Raw genomic sequence first — 19,874 nt, forward strand, 5'->3', positions numbered from 1 at the left:
ATTTCTGTATGAACTGTTAAATAAAGAAATTAAACCTTGTGTTCATTACCTTGCAATGAAAAACTGTTTTGCAATGAAAATTTATCCAGTGACACTTCACAGAAGCATAGTCTGGTTTTAAAAACATCAGCCTCATGCTGTCAAGGATTAATAGAAGTGAATAGCAAATGGGTATTGGGTTAGAAGGGATGAATAAAATGGCATGAAGTCAGTGTCTACATAGTTGAACATGCAGACACCAGTTGAATACAAATGAGCTGAAGCTAAACCTATAAATAGTGGGTTGAAAGGAGTCGCAAGTTGACAAGGGGAAAGTGTTTGAGAATGCAGAGTTCCTGAGGAGAGATGAGGTCATGTGCAATTTAGAAATGGAGATGATTTTAAGTTAGAGGCTTCGGAAAATGATGCAGATCAGGGCGTGAAGCTGATGAATGAGTGACATTGGTGCCAAATGGGATAGGAGATAAAATTTTACATATGGTTGGTAGATTAGCTTGGTGAATACTTGAATGAGGATTATAGTAGTGAGTAAGCCAATGCAGAGATAGAGATAGCTATACATGATTGTTCTAATGAAGAAAAAATTCAGGTTCAGGTTTGTAAAGGGCATTAAAGTTGCGAGTGCAGTCCAGCTTGAGATTGTGTTTACAGAAAGTGGATGGGATCTGTGTTGAGGATTTGGAATTTGATGCAACTGTTGAAATTGATAGTTTTTGGACAATGATCAGTATTTACTTTGAGAGTTTTATGTCGTCTCAGGCTAAGAATGCAATCAAGTGATTGAATTGTACCTTGCATTTTAATTGCTGCAAGATCTAATAAGTTAATGCACAAAGAAAGTTGTTTGTTTTTGTTGTTTGGTGTAAGTTTTTTCCACATTTGACACAAGTAACTTAGTATTTTTCTAAGTCAGATTTATGAATCAGAAAACTGGGTTTAATTATTGAATAAAAATTACACCTATCCCTTGTATGTCTCAGTCAGGTAGTTTTTTTTCACAGTTTTTGTTCAACTACCAGTAAATCATACATACATTTAAAGGTTATCTCTAAACTAATATAACAGTGAGGAGGTATTCCGTGTCCACATATGTAAAGTAGCTATTCTGATCATTCGGATTTTCCCCTGTTTAATTAGAACTTTATCTTCATGTATTTAACAGGTTTAACACTCACTTCAGGTTGCTTGAATATGGTCAGAGAGTTTAAGACAATTTTATGTATTTATTTAGAGATGCAGCACAGACCATGCCCTTCTGGACCAACAAGCCGCACTGCCAGCAGCTAACTTATTTTTTAACCATAGCTAATCACAGGACAATTTATAATGACCAGTTAATCTACTAACCATCTTTGGAATCTGGAGGAAACTGGAGCACCCAGAGGAAACCTCTACACTCATGGGAGAACATACAAACTCCTTACAGATGGCTTCAGAATTGAACTCCGAACTCCGATACCCTGAGCTGTAATTGTATCGCACTAATTGCTATGCTATCGTTAGATAATTTGCTGTTGCAAGTATGGCATTGGGGCAGTTTGTCAGTTTATAATTTTATGATTCATGTACAGAAGGGTTATGGTCAGCTGTACTGCATTCCAGTGTTGAATAATTAACTGGCATTTAACCTATTAGCTGTTGGAAAGAGCAGCTCCTTCGATGAAATTCTGGAGGACAGTGATATTAAGAGAGTTGTAAATGAGATAGACTCATTGAAGATTGACATGATGGGCTAAATAGCCTCTTGTTGTCAATGCCAGGCAAAAAAGAGCTACTTAATATAATCACACTTTCTAGCCATCAGTCCATAGCCCTGTACGGCAGTGTATCATATAATGAAGACGTGCATTTGATTTCCACAAATGTTTAATGCAGAATGACAGCATTATTTATCGAAACTAATCAAATACTAATGTCCATGTATGTACATATTTTTTGTTAAGCCCTTTGTTTAACTAACTCAATTCATGTCCTCTTGTTTTTTCTAATCTTCTACATGATGTCAATTATAAAGGCAAATATGAGAATTTAGAATTAATTGAGCATTTCAGTTTGCCACTTTAATGCCAACTTTTCTGTAATATGACTTCCAGAACTCAGTAATAAATATTCCAGAGCTTCAAAGACATCTTCTTTCTCTAATGCTTTTTACTTGAAGGTTTTGAAAAAAAAAACGTTTTATTTTAAGAGGTTCATTTCTGTGATCCTCCAGATACATGTTCAAATTTGCAATCCTTTGTTTCTGATGAATAGAAAAACATAATGTATCTAAAGAAAAGATACTTTTTAGTAGCTTACCGCCAATGCCATACTTTTAAAATATAGTCACTGATATAATATAGGATGTTGGGGAACAAATTTTCTTTAGCATGGTTGCGCAAACATCATTTATATATCTGGAGGATAAATATTTGCAGAACATCATAAGACCTCTTGTATACTTCACATGGTTCTCTGTGATCATTTACTTCCATGGATGGTGGTCAGGGTTTTTATTTAAACATCTCTTCCTGAAAACATGACTTCCCACAATACTCACCCAAAATGTCCTGGTGGAGTAGCAGTTCAAGTCCCAGGGAGGTTATAAAATGCACTATATCTGCATATGGTGAGAATTGTATGACTGATTCTTGAAAGGAAGAACTCAGATCTTTGAAGCAAGCACCTTCCCATCCCCAAACATTAATTTCCAAGAAGTACCTGGTTGTTGCTTCTCTTAGTGTTAATATTAAACAAAGTGTAGAAGTTGTGATCAGAGTTAGAACATAGAAATCTACAGCACATTACAGGCCCTTTGGCCCAGAATGTTGTGCCGACCATGTAACCTACTCTAGAAACTGCCTAGAATTTCCCTAGCGCAATGCCCCTTATTTTTTTAAGCTCCATGTACCTATCTAAGAGGCTCTTAAAAGACCCTGTTGTGTCCACTTCCAGCACTGCTGCTGGTGTGCATTCCATGCACCCACCACTCTCTGTGTGGAAAAACTTACCCCTGACATCACCTCGGTACCTATTTCCAAGCACCTTAAAACTATGCCCCCTGGTGTTAGCCATTTCAGCCCTGGGAAAAGGCCTCTGGCCATCCACACGATCAGTGCCCCTCATCATCTTATACACCTCTATCAGGTCTCCTCTCATCCTCCAACTTCATGCTCACATTTCCATTATTGCATCTGATTGGTCCTATTCTCACACGGCTCATCCTCTTCCTCTTCACATACTTGTAGAATGCCTTGGGGTTTTCCTTAATCCTGCTCAGCATGGCATCTTCTGACTCTTCTAATTCCATTCTTAAGCTTCTTCCTAGCAACTTTGTAATTTTCTAGAACTCTAACATTTCCTAGTTTCTTGAACCTTTCGTAAGCTCTTCTTTTCTTCTTAACTAGATTTTCTACATCCTTTGTACACCATGGTTCTTTAACCCTACCATTCTTTCCTTGCCTCAATGGAACATACCTATGCAGAACTCCATGCAAATGTTCCCTGAACATTTGCCACATTTGTTGTGCATTTCCCTGAGAACATCTGCTTCCAAGTTCCTGCCTAATAGCATCATATTTCCCCCTACCCCAATTAAATGTTTTCCTAATTTGCTCCTTTCCCTCTCCAGCACTATGGTGAAGGAGATAGAGTTGTGGTCAGCACCTCCAGAATGCCACTGACACCTAACCAGGTTCATTTTCCAAAACCAGATCAAGTACAGCCTCTTCTCTGGTTGGCTTACCTACATATTGTGTCAAGAAACCTTCCTAAACACACCTAACAAACTCCACCCCATCTAAACCCCTTGCGCTAAGGAAATGCCAGTCAGTATTAGGGAAGGTAAAATCTCCCATCACAACAATTTAATATGTTAGATTAGCAATTTAATATGAATTTGATGTGTTTTTTGACATTTGTTCAAATTATTGCAAAATCACAATCTACATGCCACCATCAATATTCTGTAGCTGTAAATATAAAAAACATTCCCAAATAATTTTGCATCACTGCACTTCCTGAAAATAATTTTAACATGAATTGTTTTAACCATGAATTACAAAGGACAGTATTTTGAGTTTTCACGTATTTCTGGATGTCTCTGTGTAAGTGTGTGTGCATTATAGAGCATGGTTTACCTTTGAAAACTTGCTCTTGTGGACCTTTTCATTGACCACCTGGAAATCAAACAAAATTAGCTTCCAATCCAAAATGTTCCGTGGTATACCATTAATTGTATTTGTACACACTTTTGAATTCCTGCAAACTCCCCCCCCGCCCCCACTGCGATCAACAGTCCTGCTTAATATTTCTATTATTTGTCAGCATAAAACACTGGTTTCATGAGAAGTTTGTTACTAGAGCCGGGCTAGGTGAGCTGGAACAGAATTTTAATTCTTTGCCTTATTTGTTTGACATATGCCCACGAAAGCATAAACATAGACCACCATTCCAATCTCTTTTTGCCTTTATCCCCCAGAAACTGCAAGTTTTCTAATTTGCTGTTATAAGAACTTTGGCAAGTTGGAAGCATTCATATGTGTCCCTAGGCAAGAATAGGAGGAAGAATGATGAAAGGGAAGAAGTCTAGAAATCTTTAATATACTTTTCCAGTCTTCTTATTTCTCTTTCAACTTTTTTTTAAACCTGCTTTTACATTTTATTTTAATTTTTATTTTTGTTCTTATGCTTATTTAAGTATGTCTTCCCCCAACCTTTTCTTTTTGCAACATTACCTTTTCTTCCTATTTTAACATCTTTCTGTCCTTTTCATATTTTTATTTCTATCTCCTCCTTCCCCTTTCCTTTGTTTTCCCCCTTACCTGCCCTCTCTGGAACGTGTTGAAACTACCATGATCAAGCAGCAGAAGTCGATGAAGAGGCAGGTTAGCAGCGGGGAAATCGCAGAAACGGACCTGAAAGCTTGCTTTGGCGGGGAAGCTGAATCTAAGGTCAGAAAAAGATTTGCATAATGTCAGGAGGCAAAGGTGTGGATAAAACTTTAACATTAGTGTTTGATTTTACCGGTGCAGATGGGGATGCAGTTAATTCCATCAGAGTTCGATCTTGTATCAATCATCTAATTGACAGTATGTACAGGCTTAGACGTCTGGAAATTGTGGAAAAGGAAAGGGCAGGATTGTAAGCACATTTAAACTTTCCACTGTTTCCAGATAATCTATGTCATTCATAATTTTCAAGGTTTATGTTGTTGGGTATGTCTCGTAATGAATCAAGACTTCTGGTCCCACTATGATCTGCTTACAGAAATGGTGAGATTGGCCTACGTGTGAATTAACTTCAATTGTAAGTTTCATGGCGGTATCATGAGGGCTGATTGATGGAAGGAGGTTAAATTATCATTCTGCAGACCTTCATTTATGTTTTTGTGTCCCATTGTATTTTTATAGTGCAGTTTATTTTGAAGTAAATGCTGAATCTCCAAAAAAACTGCCTTTGGCTCAGTGTCAGATTAGTCAGACTTAAACTGAATATGCTATAATAATCTTTACATTCCTGAAAAGCTGTCTATTAATTTTTAAAATAAAAGAAGTAAATTGTTATTAAATGAAAACAAATTAAATGTAGTGTTCTTTCAACCCGCATCACCAAAATTATGCTTTGATTGTGAAGAATGAGCTATCAGGAATCATAGAATATGAGACTGAATTTTCAAAACTTTGGAGTGCCAGTGAATGACACATAATAGATATAAAAACAAAATGTGGTCAAAGTAATAGATGCGCTTTGATGGCGGGGAGAGTAACAAATTGATGATGGCTGCAACAGCTATTGAATTGGGTTGAGAAAGAAATGGCCTTTTCTTTTTTTTTTATTACTTTTAATTTAATAATGACCAGTTTTACAGACCCATTGTAAACATTTCATTCATTCTTAAGGTCACATAAAGTTTGTGATCCAAATCTGATCACTTTTAATTAATATTTTAAAGTGGGTAATGATCCTACAAAAAGATATATGGGGGGAATGCAACTCTATGCACGTTTATTTTTCAGATGGACTTATTGCAAGAGTTTTATGAAACTACCCTTGAAGCTTTAAAAGACGCAAAAAATGACCGATTATGGTTTAAGACAAACACAAAGGTATTCCTGTTAAATATCCATTTATTACATTGAATTCTCATTAGTTTACTGTCCGGGACTGAGCAAGTATTTTGAATGATGCATGATATCTTTGTTTTCAGCTTGGCAAGTTATATTTGGAAAGAGAAGAGTTTGGAAAGTTACAGAAAATATTACGTCAGCTCCACCAGTCATGCCAGGTATTCTGATTTTCTGGAAAAGTATTGTTAACGGATTAAAATTAGGACATTGTCCAGTATCGGTAAATAAGATATGGATTAAATTACAAGAATTTTGTGGGAATAAGTTGTTGATATGCCACATGTATAAAGCAAGTTATCCTCCGGTATAACTGATGATCAGGCATCACACATACATCACAATCAGGCATCTGCAGGACTGGCAGATTTCACTCACATTTTTCCAAACCATCTTTGTTCTTGTTACTTATTCATGTTATGAATTTTCGAGTGAACAAAATAAGTTTAGGGAGAGTGAGAATCTGAGACTTGTGCGGTTTAAAGGGAGTGCAGCAAATAGAACTTGGTGAGCCAAATCTAGCCATGTTCTTGACCCTAGCTCCAGCCGTATATCTGGCCCACACTCCCAATGTACACAGCCAATTTTGTAAGTATTTAGGTCCACAGATTGTAAATAAATAGTAACCATTAGCATTCGGGTTTGCAAATAATTGGACCATGATAGTTTATAAATGCCTATTCATATTTAAACTGAATCCTTGCTTAAGGCATAAACTGAGAATTACTGATACCACAAGTAATACCATTCTAGCAGCCAAACTTAATTTGCTAACTCTACCATTTGGTATTATTAATAGTTTGTGCATTAAGTTTATCTGTTCATAATTAGGTTCATTATCATTGATATATGTCATTTTTTAATTTGCAGCAGCAGTGCAGTGCAAGACATAATAATTGGCAGAAGTTACGAAAATAATTAAATAGTGCTAGAGGAATAATGAGATAGTGTTCATGGACCGTTCCGAAGCAGCTGTTCCTAAAATGTTTAGTGTGGGTACTCAGGCTCTTTACCTCCTCCCCAGGTAGTAATAAGAAGAGGACCTGTCTGCGATGGTGGTGGTCCTCAACAATAGATGCTGCCTCTTGAATGGTGCTCCAAAGTGTCATAAAAGTTAGTGACAGATTGAACAACAGATTGGCTATTAAAGAGGGGAGGAATCTTCTTCAGATAACACCAGTGATCATAATTACAAGTTACTCAGTTGTAAAATCACTTACAATTTGCATTACAAATACGTAGTGCCTTATATTTAGTGCAATCTAAAAGGTGCACAATATTTTTAATTTAATGTTATAGTGTATTTGGTTAATAAATATTTTGTCAATAGCCAAAACATTGTTTCAACTGCAGTAAGCTTGAAACTACAGTCCAAATCTTGCACTAATAGATTTTAGGTAAAAGTTTGCAATATAGAAGGGGCCTCAACACTATCATGCTTCTGTATATCAGTTGAAACAGCTGTATAACTATGCCTGACACAAATTATAACTTAGTTAATTTAGCAAATGGTATCACACGTGATAACATTAAAAACAGTTTTGCATTGCTAACATTGAACTCCCAAGTCTTAGCCATATAGTCTCTTGCAACAAAATCCAAGGACCTAAACCACTCACCATTTTATTTCTCCTACAGGCCTAACCTCTCCTGCAAACAATTTTTTAAAAATCACCAGCAACACACACAAAAGTTGCTGGTGAATGCAGCAGGCCAGGCCTCATCTCTAGGAAGAGGTACAGTGGACATTTCGGGCCGAGACCCTTCGTCAGGGCTAACTGAAAGAAGAGCTAGTAAGAGATTTGAAAGTGGGAGGGGGAGATCCAAAATGACAGGAGAAGACAGGAGGGGGAAGGATGGAGCCAAGAGCTGGACAGTTGATTGGCAAAAGGGATATGAGAGGATCATGGGACAGGAGGCCTAGGGAGAAAGAACAGGGGGAGGGGGGAAGCCCAGAGGATGGGCAAGGGGTATAGTGAGAGGGACAGAGGGAGAAAAAGGAGAGAGAGAAAAAGAATGTGTGTGTATATAAATAAATAATGGTTGGGGTGCGAGGGGGAGGCGGGGCATTAGTGGAAGTTTGAGAAGTCATTGTTCATGCCATCAGGTTGGAGGCTACCCAGACGGAATATAAGGTGTTGTTCCTCCAACCTGAGTGTGGCTTCATCTTTACAGTAGAGGAGACCATGGATAGACATATCAGAATGGGAATGGGACGGGGAATTAAAATGTGTGGCCACTGGGAGATCCTGCTTTCTCTGGTGGACAGAAATCACAACATCTCTCTCAATAATAGTGTAAACTCGCTACCTAGATAAAATTTGGAGTATTCAATATCTGGATTATTATGTTTCCACAAAATATTATTTTCCCACCCATATGATTCCTGCTTTCCTTAATATTTAATTGTCATTATTTCATCCTTTACCCTTCAAGGCCATAATTTATAAGTGTTGCACTTTTTAAATGACCTTTCATAAATCAGCATGTAGTACTAAATCAGACCCTTTGGTCGATCAAGTCCTGCTAAACATCAAACACCCATTTACACTGATCTTACACCAAACCTATTTTACTTTCTCCATGTATCTATCAAATCCCTGTCACCTATACTCTCAAGGTAACAAATGGCCTATCAAACCCCATATCACACATCTCTAGGAAGTGGGAGGAAACCAGAGCATTTGGAGGAAGCATCATTCTGATATTGTATAAAACTAGAAAAAGCAACTGATGTCAAGGTCTAACTTGGGTTGCTGGAATTGAGGCAGCGGTTCTGCTAATTGCACTAGCCCTGTTGTTCTTAATTTGCTAAACGTTTCAAGAAAAGATGAATTAGTAAAAAATGAAAATGAACACAATACATTATTGTACTTTTGCGCACAAATTGCAAAACGTTTTCAAGTATCGTGTTTAGGAAGGCAAATGGCTTATTACAAGGTGGGTATGGTATTGTATTGTTACAATTGTACAGACCATTAGTAGGCCCAAAATTCATAAGACCTAGAGAACGGTGAACGATTTTACTTTCTACTTTTACAAACGGACTTAGGAGGATAAAAGGCAATGGAAGATATTCAAAAATATCACTAGGCTAACTTTGGGTATGAGGAGTCCTATCTAATTAGATCATCATCATTATATGCCTCGTTGTATCGATATGGATGAATCATTAGTGTTATCGGTGACCATTACTGTTCTTGGAAAATTTTTCGACAGAAATGGGTTGCTTCTTCTGGGCTGTGTCTTTACAAGAAGGGTGACCGCAGCCATTATCACTACTCTTCAGAGGTTATCTGCCTGGCATCAGTGGTCGCATAACCAGGACTTGTGAGCAGCTGGTTCATATCATATGACCATCCACCACCTGCTCCCATAGCTTCATGAGACCCTGATCTGGGAGCTAAGCAGATGCTACACCTTGCCCAAGGGTGTCCTGCAGGCTAGCAGAGGGAAGGAGCACTTTACACCTCTTTTGGTAGAGACGTATCTCCACCCTGCCACACAATCTAATTAGATATACATTTACAATAAATATCTAATTAGATATATATTCTAAGAGAAGTTATATCCATATTCTTTGGAATTTAAGAGAATGAAGGTGATCTTACTGAAATATTTGAAGAAGGGATATGACAAGATAGATGTTGAGATGTTTTTACTGATGGAAGAATCAAACAAGAGAACACTTATAGGAGATGGTCATTTAACACTGAGATACATCATAATTTCTTCTCTCCAAGAGTGGCGAATCTGGAATTCTCTACTACCCTGGAGAGTTGTGGAAGCTCAGTTAATCAAGAGGAGTAAAGACTTTTTGAAAGATCTACTATGATCACATTGAATGGTGGGCACATGTGAGAGTCCAAGTAAACTATTCCTGTTCCCTTTATATCCTTGTGTTCCAAAATTGCTTTTCTTGTTTTGTAGACTGATGATGGTGAGGATGATTTGAAGAAAGGGACACAACTTTTAGAAATTTATGCTCTGGAGATCCAAATGTATACTGCACAAAAGAATAATAAGAAATTAAAAGCACTATATGAGCAGTCCTTGCACATCAAATCTGCCATTCCTCATCCACTTATCATGGGTGTCATCAGAGGTGAGTATTCAAATAACAGAATATTTGAGAATTATTATTTTGTTTCGATGGTGAGTAAGCCAAAACTAATTTCATGGACACGCACACAAAGGCTTTTTGTACAAGTTGCAAAAACAAGCACTGGTAATGTTCAATTAAATAGTGCTTATGCTAATATTTCCATCTTTAAGGTGATTTATATACTTCGTGAAGATGTACCATGGTTAGATAATGTCATTTTATTATGACCAGAATATTGCAACATCACTTCCAATGTTTAGTTGCTCAAATAGAAGTATGTTTAAACTGATCTATCTTTTTCTTTGCTGTAAAAATCAGAAAATGATGATGCCTAAAGTTAATTACTGAAAGACATTTCCTCATTTTCAATGAAATTCCCTGCTCCAGGCCAATTTGCTTATATCAGTTTGAAAATCAAGTACCTGAACATGAATGTTTGTTTATTTTGTGAAAAAAAGTTTACTCTGTTGCACTTTTGTTTTTTAATGCTAATTAATAGGGTTGTTTCCTAAAAATGCGTCATTCTAATGAAAGGCTAGTTAATCCCTGGTATCTGAAAACAGGATTCTATTGCTTAGTTCTTAATCTGGCCTGACCCCCTTAAGACTAATGTTCAGGTGTTTCCTGTCGGCTGTCTTTGCTAGCCTGAGGTCAAGAAGGGTGGATTCATAGTTTTGAATGAGAAATTGTCAATGAACGACATTCCCTTTCTTTGTATTGTCAGCATCTGGTCTATGATCTTTAAATATAACTAGATTTTTTTTCTTTGAAAAATAGATTGGCATTTGGGACCTCAATTGCATAGGCAATATGCTGCTGGAGCTTACACAGGTGCATTTTAAAACTGGTGTGTAGCAGTGATCAGGGTTAATACTATGCTTCACTAAAATTCTTTTCATTTGCACTGCTGGCTATGTAATTTTCACATTTGACGAAAAGCAGAAGGCTTTGGTAGTCTTCATTACTCCACACTGATTAAAGCGTCTAGCAAGATTAAAATCACCGAGGACGAGAATGGAAATGAATATCGCTATTTGCCTGCATTTCATCGGTCTCCCTCTCTTCTCGCTATTACTGTTGGGCAGGCAGTGCAGGAGTCTTGGGTCCCACGCTGCCAAGTTCAGGAGCAGTTGTTGCCCTGCAGCTATTGGGCTCCTGGACAGGCTTTGCTCACCTCGTGCTGAACGGGCTTCACAGCTGTGGATTCACTTTCGGGGACTCTGCAGTTCATGTTCCATATGTTCCTACTTTATTTTTACTATTTGTCCTCTTTTGAAAATTGGATATGTGGCAGTCTTATTTTGTGTGTGTTTTTTAGTGAACTCTGTTGTGTTTCTTTGTTTTGTGAGTGCCTGCAAGAAGATTAATCTCAAGCTTGTATGTGGTATACATGCTTTGATAATAAATTAGAACTTTGAACTAGAAACAGTAAATCTTCGGCCCATGATGTCTGCATCAAAAAGAATGTCAAATTAAAGATTTAACCAGACTCTTTAAATCTGTTTTCTGATTATTCACTTTTCTACTATTAGAAGCAACATCTCTTTAATTATCTTGTCCCAGCCTGTCTATTAAATTTCCAAATCTTTTGTTTTGAAAGAGGGCATCGGCAGATTAATTGAAATGTATTGTTACTGCAAATTTTCTATACCTGTCTCCCTTTTCTAAGCTAAACCCAATACTTAAGTTGTGGTTTAACCAGTGTTTAGCAAAAACTCCTTGGGTTTTAGTATTTCATATGATTTGATTTGGAAACTGCCTCTAAGATTTCTGCACATGTACGTCCAAGTTTCTCTGTCTGGACCCATTTTAGAAATTTTAAAAAATAGTTTATATTGTAGCTCTTTATTCTACTTGTACTTAGAATGCAAGATAAAATTTAATTCTGTCATGGAAGTCATATTTCTGTCCTCATAGGTTACTACTTACACAGATTTAAATTTTGCAGTCCAGATATCTGTGTTATTAATCAAAAATAGCAGTGGTCCTAGCACCCATCTCTGAAGAATATCTCTGCCTAGCTTCCAGTTGCAAAAAAAATGACCACTTACACTAAGCTGGTGGTAGACTGGTTAAAGGAATGGATTTTGGGAACCAGCTTTAGGTGTAGAACTGTAGCATCTGCTTAAAAGTCCTAACTGCCTATCTACAGCAGTAAATACTGGAAAACTAGAGATTTATTTATAACTTTTAAAATGGAAATAGATTAATATTTTACCATCAGTTTTATGTAGAACTGAAGTTCAAACCCCATGACAAGAAGCAAATATACATCTGTTGTTTCAAAGTGTCTCTAATTTATTGCAGAATGTGGAGGTAAGATGCATTTAAGAGAAGGAGAGTTTGAAAAGGCCCACACTGACTTCTTCGAAGCATTCAAGAATTATGATGAATCAGGAAGCCCCAGGCGTACCACTTGCCTAAAATATTTGGTTTTGGCTAACATGCTGATGAAGTCAGGAATTAATCCCTTTGATTCTCAGGAGGTAAAATAATAAATTGAATTCATCAGTGTCTTGAATATTGGTCTAGCATTTTATTGCAGTACTTATTTATTGTATCTTTTTCAGGCCAAACCCTACAAAAATGATCCAGAAATTCTTGCAATGACAAATTTAGTAAGGTAAGAGAAATGATGCGTGAGTATGTCATTTTCCTGAGTATTCTATGCAATTTGCAAACTAAAAACAATGAATTTAGTTGCAAGGTGCAAAGTTTAGTGTGTTTTTTCCCCCCTAGTTTTGAGTAATATTTTCAATTCCACAGGTAGTATTCTTATTTTGCTTGCTGTTGTATTGAAATGGAAAAGAATGTTACTGTCTAAGTTTGCAACTGAAGGTTTTATTGGAAGAATTGGGCGAAAAAAAAATCACAATACTTGACCAGTTAGATCCCAAAGCACAGTTAATCAACCCATGTATCTGAACAGTTTTGTGTAACATAGCCCAAGGATGGATAGTTATCTGTGTATTGGTTTCCCCATCCCTGTTTTATTTCTGTCCATTAAAGGAGAAATCTAATACATGTGGTTTAGATAATATTGGGAAATAGTTTGGAAAATAGCAGCACATGACCAAATGCCCTCTGTTACTATATATGTTTCAGTATTGTACTGTGCTGAACCAGTTTTCCATTTTACTTCTCTCTCTAAAGCTCTTATTATTTTGATTTACCAGATATTCTCCATTATCTCAGTAGGTGAATGAACATGAAATACCAAGAGAGGGTGGATTGACCCAAAGTGTGTATAAACACACCTTAATTATCCAATCTGATTGGCTTAATTAAAGTCCACTATAACAAAAAAAGACAATGTAATGGCTGTTTTACGGAAACTTTAAAATTGTTATAATAAAGATACTTATGTTTTTTTTCCTTCATTCTGCTAAATAACTTGCATGAGTGAAGGTGGTCTGAGTTCAGCTCAGACTAGTTTCAGTTTTGGTTGCAATATAAGGCAGACTGATTCCAAATGCAAACAGCCTACTTAGTTTAATTAAGCAAATTGATGTTTAACCTGTTGACTATAACAGAATCATGGATTACTTTTGATAACATTTATTTTGGAAAAATGGCCTTATTCAGCCGACATATATTGGAAGAGAATTGAAGTTGAACCATATTTTTTCCTCAGTGCCTATCAAAATAATGACATCACTGAATTTGAGAAGATTCTGAAAACCAATCACAGTAACATCATGGATGACCCCTTTATAAGAGAACACATAGAAGGTATAGCTCGCATATTTGCAACTTCGTATGCACGCATTTTCAAAACTCTATACTATGAATTGTTTGCTTTCGTGTTACTTTTGGGAAGTGTTTTATACAGTTATAATTGCAGTGTCGCTATTTTCTATTATAACAAAGGATTTAACATACTAATGGTATTTCTGAAAGCAGTAAAAATCCTTCAGTGTACCACAATCTAATATGCTCTTTATATGGAAAAAAAAATTCATTGACAAGTAACAATATCACATGATGCTGAGATACATCCTAGGATGAACTCGAACACATCATCAGTGATGTACCTGGGGCCATTGGGTGTTTTGGGTCTTTCAACATCAGACACCCTTGCCCAGGCGACCCAGCCAGAATTGATCAGGCCCCATCTTGTTCCAGCAAGAATTTGAGTAGTCAACATCGTGAATATGGGATGAGTGCCAGTGTCATGATCAACATCAATTCAGATGTCTGGCACAATTGGAAGCAACCAAACCAGAGTCGGGTTCCGAGTTAGTTTGAGTAGTTATTTCACAAGACCCTTGCACATACAGTTGCTTGAATATGATTTCAGAAGAGGATCTAATAAGGCTGTTAGTTGTATAAAATATGCCTTACAAAATAATTGTGAATTACTGACAGGCATTGGTAGAGGAGATTATGACCAATTTATAGTAGGTATATTTCATATAGACAAGTGAAGTGATTGCCACATTATTTTCCAAATTCCAACTGAAAAAAAGTATAATAAAAGAGCAGTTAATTATTATCTTGGGACGTTAGTTTGTAGCTCTACATCCAGTTTTTACTTCATATCCAAGTGATTCAAACTTAAAATCATGGTTTACATGTCACAAAGAATTGCAAATAAACTGAAGCATCCTTTAAAAATGTTACTTCCTTAATTTTGGTGGAATTTCCACTCCACAGCAATATATACTCTGGCATGTTTAAACGGAGAAGAAGCAGAGTGAATGCACACTTTTGTTAATCTTAATGCTATTTAACATGACTCAAAAGCCAGTATTCTATACTCTGTTAGAAATGTGAGTGTGTCAGCTAAATATTATTTATCTGTATTTTTCCTGATGATGATTTTTCACCCTCACAGAACTATTGAGGAACATCAGAACCCAAGTCTTGATAAAATTAATAAAGCCTTACACTAGAATACATATACCATTTATTTCAAAGGTGAGTTCCTATTTTTAAATTAATATTTTATCAGTTTTTTTCAATATTTGGGTAAAAAAATCCAAAAATACCCTCTAGTTATATTATCATTAACAATTTAAGTTTTGGCAGCCAGTTATTTAAATTTCAATATTGTCTATTTCCATACTGTTATTTAACCATCATTGTTGTAGTAATATATTTTAAGTCAGTGCTAATAAAAATTCTGAAGGCCCTATACTTCAGTTGAAGAAGTGGCTTAGTTTTGTGACCTGAAGTGATGTTGATTAGACAGTGAACTGAGCCCTCAAGTGACAGAGATGACTGACCATAGGTAATGGTGTGTTTGGATTACCGCTTACTCTCTGGTTACCGGACAGCTTTAGGTGATGTTGTAAGTAGTTGCATTGTCTCTGAAATGGACTCCAGAAGCTTCTGACAGGATGAACTTTTTGTTAATTATGTTTCCAGTCATTTCACTCTTTATTGCCTCAATTGAGACTGTCTGTGTAATTTGCTTCCCTTGCATCATTACTGATTCAATTAATTCTGCAGAGCCTGTGTCTGTTCTACCCACTCAAGTGTGAAACAAATTTCGTTGAAATCAAATTTCATTTCATTGGCAATGTTTTAATGTGTAATTTACTCTCTTTTATCAATCCTGCTTTTTGCTTTAGGAGTTGAACATAGATGTAGCTGATGTAGAGAGCTTGTTGGTGCAGTGCATACTGGACAAGTAAGTACTCTTTCTGACGTTAATCTATTTGTTTCAAATTTTTGAGTTAGGGAAACATTTTCATAATCTGTCAGTTACAGCAAGGATATAATGTTTTGTTTCAAAATTGGTGAACTATTATTTTTTCCTACGTTAAACAGAAGTGAAATGTAGCTAATTGAAAATGAATTGAGTGACCCATGGTTATGTAATTTATAATCATTATTCTAACACTGCATTTTTTTGTTCAACGGTAAATAAGACGATAATGGAAAGGTTCTTTCAATCTACTGAAATAAATGTTGTGCTTTACTTCTAGCACTATTCATGGGCGGATTGATCAAGTCAACCAACTTCTTGAATTAGATCATCAGAAGAGAGGTGGAGCCCGATATACTGCATTAGATAAATGGACCAATCAGCTTAATACACTCAACCAAGCAGTTGTCAGTAAATTGGCTTGATTCAATTTAAGCTTCTACAGTAATACAATATGGAAAAGATGCAGTGATGTAAACCTTAAAAACTGAGAATGGCTGAAGTGTTGCCGTTGGTTGGCCCTGAAAACTACCAGAGCAATGGCAGAAGTGCTTTTTGATGAACTGGTTCGTGTTTTGTTGCTGCATTTGTCCCAAGACCACAGCTTTAATCTGAAGAAAACCAAACTGCTGCAGGATTTATGGTGTATTGACATTGTGTCCTCCATCATAAGGGAATTGACCGTCAGAGAGCTGTTTGTGTCATAATTTAAAAACACAGACTCTTCACTTTGACATCTAAGTATTTTATCAGTTTAAAAAAAAACTCACTGAAATGTTAAACAAAACTTGCAATAATTTGATATGCGTACTAGTTTTTGAAGATGCATTCTTTCATGTATGATTTGGCATGTTTGCGTCTTTCTGCAAAATGTCACGTCAACTTCCAAGTTATGTGGCCCATGAGTTTTCTGTACCTGCAGTGTAGTAAAAATTAAGACAGGAACCTTCTTCTGTGGCATACTGTCACATCAGGTTTAAAGCAGCAAAATAAAATACAGCTCGGAAATGGGAAATGCTGTAATTTTGGAGTGCTTCCATTTGTTTTTTTTTCCTCAACAATTCATATGAAAACCATGCACATATTCCATTTCTTTGGCCCCAGATCCACATATATTGTGAAGTAGAGCATTTATTCAGACAAGGCAGGAATATGTTTCTCAACAAAAAAAACCTTAAATTTTTGTCCAGTTCCCAATTAGTATATGAGCTAATCAAAGTACTTATAACTGAAAGCACATCATTAAGTAGTTTATATTCTGACAATACATGTCTTGTGGGATTTGTGTGCATTCAACCTGTGCAAAGCTTTAATTGGCTGAAGCTGTTTGACTGCAATTATTCTTGAGGGTGCTGCCTGGATGAATAGTCAAAATACAGCACTTTGATTTTGGACATTAAGAATCGCTTTGTTTTTTTCTTAATATGTCTTTTACTGATAAATCAAAAAATAAACTAATTATCACAATCGTTCAGTACTCAACATATTGTTACCCGAGTTGGGATGGACAAATCTTAAGTTCTTCTGTGTTCTGCCCATTTATTTCCTGGTTATTTGTCTTGGATGAAGAATAACCTTAATTTTATAATATTCACATTTGAGGCATTCATTTTTTATATTTTTTCTAAACATTTCATTATTTCCATTGCATGCTATAACCTATTTAAAATAAGGTGTCCTTTTCTGAGGCAAAGTCTTAACTTATCTTGAACTGTGCTAAGCATGATGTATGCTACTGTTAATTTTGGTTATGAAATTGGCATTCCTGTTCTAATTAACTTAACGGAAGATAAATGTACATGATTACAGATTCAGATAGTTTATATATGATGTGCTAAGTTGCAAATGAATTTATGATACATAATGTATTTCATAACATGCTTGAGAGAACTTTCTATAAAGACACCAGACTGTTGACCTGGAATGATCTGAGCTTCCCGGGTCTTGGAACACTACATTTATATTTTGTATTTAAAATCTTTAATTTATCGTTTACAACCAAAAGGAATATGCCCAAGCTGAAAGTTTTTTTCTAGTATTTTCAGCAACATTAAAATTTATAATTTTACATTGAATGTTTAGCTTTGCATTAATAGTTCTGCAGCTATTTTTTTTAATATATATAGGTGTTGTGCTATGGGCTTGAGCATGAGGACTTTAATTTCCAAAGGATTGATTTCCATTTAAAAAAGAATGGATTTAATTTAATCAAAACCACACAAGTGGTTTTGGTATTGTTTGCCTTTTTACAAGTTTTGCTTCCTTTAAGTGGAAATTCCTATACAAAATGGAAACTTGGTAGAAGCAATGATTTTTAAAACTACAGCATCAGGTAACTTTTAAAGTAGAAGTGATAGACATGCAAATCTGGAACTGACCAATCAACTGCATGTCTATTCCAGAAGAAAGACTGCAGTGACCAGTTCTGCCATCAGAGTCAGTTCTCTTACTTATCAAGAATACCTCAAGACTTCTGTAAAATAATCCTCCCCTGCAGTCAGACCGGAAGATACGATTAATCTAAAACTTGATATAATCCAGTCATGCTAGCACATAAATTATAACATTTGCCTAACAATAATTTCATTTTATTATTTACTGAAAAAAATGGGTTTGAGGTATATGACTAGAAAGTAGTGAAATCATAGATGCTTTAACTGCAAGTTACCCCTTTATTTTTTTTAAACTGGGCATAAAGGATATGCTGTGCACATGGCATATACACTCAGTAGCCACTTTATTGGGTACACCGATCTAGTTGATATAAATATCAAATCAGCCAATTATGTGATAGAAACTCGATGCATAAAATAATGCAGACGTGATTCAGTTGTTTAGACTAAACATTAGAATGGGGAAGAAATATTTTCTAAGTGACTTTGACCACGAAATGAGTGTTGGTGCCAGACGGGTATATCAGGAACAGCTGATCTGGGATTTTTCTCTCGAGTTTACACTCCAGTGAGCAGCAGTTCTGCGGGCAAAATCACTTTTTGTTAATGAGAGGTCAAGTTGAATAGCCAGATTGGTTCAAGCTGACAGAAAGGCGACAGTAACTCGGATGACCTCGTGTTACAACAGTGGTGTGCAGAAGAGCGTCTCTGAATGTACATGTTGAACCTTGAAGTAGATTGGCTACAGCAGCAGAAGGAAGTACCTAATAAAGTGGCTACTGAGTGGTTTGTAATTAAGTTATAGTACTGCAAAATGCTTCCTTTCTACAGTTGAAATACATGGTATTTCTGACATTTTTAATTATCATGTACACAAGCAAGATGAATTAATTGTGGTCCTGAGTTTGTAATAGTCTTGTGGACATGAACTTGTTCGATGTTTTTATTATTTATGATTAGATGTAACATCTGTCCCTTTATCAGTCAAATGCTTAAAATACTAAGGTAAAACATTCAGGTTTATCTACTGTACAATTGACAATACTAAAGAGCTCTTGATACTCAATTCAAAGAAGGCTGCACTATTTCAGACTATTGTAGCTTGCTGTTTTTCTCTCACTATTTGCAATCATGTTTTTTTTCCATTGCATAGTTACTTCAAAATATTTTGTGTATCATTCAAAAGGTTTCATACATTGAATGAAACCTACTTACACCCATTGTTGATGTCATGTTAGCACTTAGCAATGAATGGACTTTAAAAGGCTATAAAGCCAGAAGATGGATCAAGAATTCTGGAAGTGAGAGAAAGGATCCAGTGTCTAGAGTTTAAAAAAACGGGAAAATAATATTGCTTGACTATGGTAGCAGAGCACTCTCTTCTGGCAAGATAGTATATTGCATGAAGAAAACCAAATTATTCTCTTGTATCTACTGCGCTATTTGTATTTTGCATTTTCCATGAAGGTGCATTTATGACTATCACTAATTTGCATTTAGGTTAGAGTAAGATTAAACTTTGTAAAGATTATAATTAAGACAAAAGACAAGTAGCATCAGTACTGTTTGCCAGAATAAGAAACGAGGTACCTAAACATCGAGCAGAAACTACTTCAAAA

The 19,874-nt window shown here is 36.0% G+C and overlaps 1 protein-coding gene across 3 annotated transcripts in view; it reads left to right on the plus strand.

The window, feature by feature from the left end:
• cops2 (COP9 signalosome subunit 2) overlaps nt 1-17,903 on the plus strand; it is a 38,352-nt gene extending 20,449 nt beyond the window's left edge. Inside the window, exons 5-14 of one of the 3 annotated variants that reach the window (XM_072278243.1) lie at nt 4,842-4,931; nt 5,997-6,086; nt 6,188-6,265; nt 10,035-10,209; nt 12,517-12,695; nt 12,780-12,832; nt 13,844-13,941; nt 15,047-15,129; nt 15,786-15,844; nt 16,143-17,903. In XM_072278243.1, coding sequence (XP_072134344.1) covers nt 4,842-4,931; nt 5,997-6,086; nt 6,188-6,265; nt 10,035-10,209; nt 12,517-12,695; nt 12,780-12,832; nt 13,844-13,941; nt 15,047-15,129; nt 15,786-15,844; nt 16,143-16,287 — 1,050 coding nt within the window. In that variant the 3' untranslated portion in view covers nt 16,288-17,903. The remainder of the gene's footprint in view (nt 1-4,841; nt 4,932-5,996; nt 6,087-6,187; nt 6,266-10,034; nt 10,210-12,516; nt 12,696-12,779; nt 12,833-13,843; nt 13,942-15,046; nt 15,130-15,785; nt 15,845-16,142) is intronic. The other 2 variants (XM_072278244.1, XM_072278246.1) reach the window with 2 other exon arrangements.
• The last annotated feature ends 1,971 nt before the right edge of the window (nt 17,904-19,874 follow it).

This window comes from Mobula birostris, chromosome 14 (assembly GCF_030028105.1).
Source record: "Mobula birostris isolate sMobBir1 chromosome 14, sMobBir1.hap1, whole genome shotgun sequence".
Classification (NCBI taxonomy): domain Eukaryota; kingdom Metazoa; phylum Chordata; class Chondrichthyes; order Myliobatiformes; family Myliobatidae; genus Mobula; species Mobula birostris.